Genomic DNA, 3,019 nt, shown 5'->3' with positions numbered 1-3,019 from the left:
TTTCTGAGTTTCTTCTATTTTTGGAAAAATGTTGAATAAACTCATTGGTTCAAAAACTCAGAGTAGAATGGTATCATTTCATTATTCTGATATTGGTTTCTTATGAGAGGTGAATAGACATTTCTTTTAATCACTTCACAGGAAAATTAGCATGGGTGTCGTAAAAAGATTTCTAAAAAACCAAAATCAGCATTATGATATGATCCAGCCATCCTATCTCTGGTATCCCCCCAAATAGGATAGACCACCTTATACAGTTACCATAAAGAAAATGCCTTGCAGAATGGCTGCAGGCCAATCCAATGGAGGCAATTTTTCAAATGAGTTTCTGTGTTCCCATTTGCATCAAGTTGACAGTCAGCCTTAGCCATTATTGCTACAAATCTTCACCTAACATTATAATCCATGGGGAGCAAGATTATATAATTTCTATTGCATCTGAATTCTTAAACATAAGATGTGGGAAGACATGAATTTATTCAGAACTCATGTAGTCAGAAAGCTGATAGAGATCTTTGTCTTACCATTGAGATATTCAGCCTTCATCTTGATAATGCTAACTTTGGTAGGTACTGACTGAGGCTGAATGATGGTGGCTCAGAATTTGGGAGGTTTATGGATTCATTATCTATAGGTATGGATGAGGAATGGTGTATAAATCTGTAAGTCTGTGATATTGAAGAATCATGTTTTATATGGAATCCAACATCTTGGAAACAAACTTTTAGCTAAGTTCTTGGTAAATTCTGAGTTTGTCAAGAGCCTATTTTGGCTCCTCTTGGCCCTGTCTAAGACACATGAGCATAGATCCCTTACTAGGTGTACACTGATAACAATTGTAGTTCAACTCAATAGGCTAAAATTCGTAATACATATGAGCAAAATGTCTAAGGTGTGACTAACTAATATTAGAGGTGTCCCATGAGTACTGCTGGTAGCTAACATGGATTGGGTAACAGTCTCCAATATTCTCTGCTAATAACTAGTGAGCCAGAATGGATTCAATGCACAATTAACTTTCTATGAATCACAATTTTTTTACACTGAGTAGAGTCAGTTGGCTCATGGTCCATTAAAGGTCGCTCTTACTGAGTAGTATAACAATGGGTACTTTATTCTCAGTGGGAAGAAGTCTGTCTGCAAAGAGCTAAGGGATAAGATATGGGATACATTTACTCATAAAGGATTAGAACTTGGAAATTAGTGCCCTGCTGTCTGTCTCAGAGTTTTCTACATTCTTCAAGCTAGATCAGGTCTTGATAAGAATAGCTTTCTTTCTCATGAATATGCAAACAACATGAATGAATTCTGTAAATACTGGGATGTTCATAAACCTCAGCACTGCCTGATTGCCCTCATCTCCACAGTCCCTGAGTTCATACATCCTCACCATGGGCTGGAACTGGAACTTCTTCTTTCTGGTAGCAGCAGCTACAGGTAAGGGGATCCCCAGTTGCAGGCCTGAGGATAGAGACTCAGGTGACAGTTATCATCCAGTTTTACTTCTCTACACAGGTGTACATTGTCAGATACTTCTGCAGCAGTCTGGGGCTGAGCTGGTAATACCTGGGTCCTCAGTGAAGGTATCCTGCAAGGCTTCTGGCTACAACCTCATTGAGTACTATATGCACTGGGTGAAGCAGACACCTGGACAGGGACTGGAGTGGATGGGGCAGCTCAACCCTAGAAGTGGCAGCACAGACTATGCACAGAAGTTCCAAGGACGGGTCTCCATGACTAGTGACACATCCTCCAGCACAGCCTACATGGAGCTCAGAAGTCTGACCTCTGAGGACTCAGCCATCTATTACTGTACAAGGCACAGTGTGGCAAACCACATCCTGAGAGTGTCAGAAACCCAGAAAGAGCAGGAAGCTGCCCTTGATCTTAGATGACAGGGACAGTTAGGCCAAACATTTGCAGAGAAAGCAGAATTCAGTCATTTAGAAAAGGTACTAATGTGCTATGAATTAATTTTCAATTTATGGGTAATTTTCCCTGTCACTCTGTATGTAAAATTCAGAGTAAAGAATACTTAGTTAATATAGCTTATCCAAACATCCTCATGTTGGCTTTAATGTAAACATGTGTTTCTACTGCAATTGGAACAATGTCATTGTGCAGAAGTTTTGATTTCATATTAAGTCAAAGTGTAATTTCCAGGAAATGGCCAAGATTTCTATTGAATTATCATGAAAATTGGAACCATGATTCTAATTTACATTTTTTGAGTATTGATGAATATTTTCAGGGATTCACCTTTATGCTGTGATCCTATATTCATAGACTTTAGGACTCTAATTTTCTCCTAGAAGTAAAATAACCAGTTACAGAATTAAATAGTTCTAATTAACCTGAATCAAAATGAGTGTTGTGTATATCAAGTTTGCCTATGAATACCTATTTGATCATGTCAATTGATGTTAGAAAACACATTCTAAACTGGATAACATCATTTCTGAGCTTGTGGTCTTGGACTGCATAAGTATAGGAAGGGTGAGAATAAGTAAGTATGTAGGCATTCATTCTATCAAGGCTCTTGACTGAGCATGTCAAGAGATTCTTCATGTTGCTGCCTTTACTTCCCCATGTTCATGTGCAGTTTCCTGGAATCATAAAACAAACTCTGTCTTTCCTAACATTCTTTTTGTCACAGTATTTTTTTCATAGCAACATAAATGAAACCAGAACAGAGAATATCTACCTACACTGACACATAATCATGCGCAACATCCTATTGGTTACATGCTTTCATCCAACTGTGGAATTCAGAAGATGTACATGTGCTATGGGATGGTCTGTATGTCAAATTGCTCTGATTGGTCAATAAATAAAACACTGATTGGCCAGTGGTTAGGCAGGAAGTATAGGCGGGCCTAACAGAGAGGAGAAAAGAGAGAACAGGAAGGCGTGTGAAGATGCCAGTAAGCCACAAGCCATGTGGCAATGGATAGATTTATGGAAATGGATTAATTTAAGCTGTAAGTACAGTTAGCAAGAAGCCTGCCACGGCCATACA

The 3,019-nt window shown here is 38.8% G+C and overlaps 1 gene segment (V, D, J or C); it reads left to right on the top strand.

The window, feature by feature from the left end:
* Positions 1-1,353: 1,353 nt before the first annotated feature.
* Positions 1,354-1,895, top strand: LOC114685212. The segment is given in 2 exon segments: positions 1,354-1,437; positions 1,516-1,895. Coding segments are annotated over 2 exon segments (426 nt in total).
* The last annotated feature ends 1,124 nt before the right edge of the window (positions 1,896-3,019 follow it).

This window comes from Peromyscus leucopus, chromosome 14 (assembly GCF_004664715.2).
Source record: "Peromyscus leucopus breed LL Stock chromosome 14, UCI_PerLeu_2.1, whole genome shotgun sequence".
In the NCBI taxonomy this organism is placed as follows: Eukaryota; Metazoa; Chordata; class Mammalia; order Rodentia; family Cricetidae; genus Peromyscus; species Peromyscus leucopus.
Note: the sequence above shows the minus strand (reverse complement) of the source record. Positions and strands in the feature narration are given on the sequence as shown.